Genomic DNA, 784 nt, shown 5'->3' on the forward strand with positions numbered 1-784 from the left:
GAGGCAAAAGGAGATCTCTACCTTGTCACCTTTGTTATTTTTTCTTCTTGTAGGACTCCTTAACCACTCTGATGGCGGAGGCGGTGAGAAACACAAGCAAACAAGCAACCAGAACAAAAAAAAGGGGAGGGGGGCGGGCGGAGAGCCACATGGCGGGTGGACAGCAAACCACCACCGTGGGAAAAGGGCGGTGGTGATTTCACACGACAGCGGAGGTGAGCGGCATGACGGGGGCGCATGCACGACGACAGCAGCAGAGGCCGCACATCCCANTCACACGACAGCGGAGGTGAGCGGCATGACGGGGGCGCATGCACGACGACAGCAGCAGAGGCCGCACATCCCACCTCGGCCACCGCAGCGGCGTGCTCCCTCCTCCACGACTACCCACGTGACCTCAAACGTAACCCTACGTGGGCATGTGTAAAATGCATGTATACACGTGTGACACGCTCGACGCATTCACCGCCACAGACCACGGCTGGCAGCGCAACGAGCAGTGAAATCCCCCCCTTCCTCCTCAAAAAACAAATAAACAGAGAAACACACACACACCGACACAAACCATTCCTCTTCTCGCCTCCTCCATCACCACAACGCTAGAGTACAGCCGCCTTACATTCCCACAGCGCTGCTACTGCTGCTGTTTAGTATTTACCCCATCGAATCAGATGGTGCGTGGCAAAGCGCGGGCTGCGCACCGCGTGGAACCCGTCAGCGGCGCCGTACCCTACGCTGATGATAACCGGCACCGTGAAGCGCGCCGGCAGCCCAGCCACCCGCC

The 784-nt window shown here is 58.7% G+C and overlaps 1 protein-coding gene across 1 annotated transcript; it reads left to right on the forward strand.

Annotated features, from left to right (window-relative positions):
• Nucleotides 1-237: 237 nt before the first annotated feature.
• DQ04_10141010 (hypothetical protein) lies at nucleotides 238-603 on the forward strand (the record flags this gene model as incomplete). The annotated part of the gene is made up of 1 exon (XM_009316161.1): nucleotides 238-603. The coding sequence occupies one exon, from the start codon at nucleotides 238-240 to the stop codon at nucleotides 601-603; it is 366 nt and encodes a 121-aa protein (XP_009314436.1).
• Between the last annotated feature and the right edge of the window lie 181 nt (nucleotides 604-784).

The sequence above is a fragment of the Trypanosoma grayi genome (genome assembly GCF_000691245.1).
Source record: "Trypanosoma grayi strain ANR4 Tgr_1014_V1, whole genome shotgun sequence".
NCBI classification, from domain to species: Eukaryota; Euglenozoa; class Kinetoplastea; order Trypanosomatida; family Trypanosomatidae; genus Trypanosoma; species Trypanosoma grayi.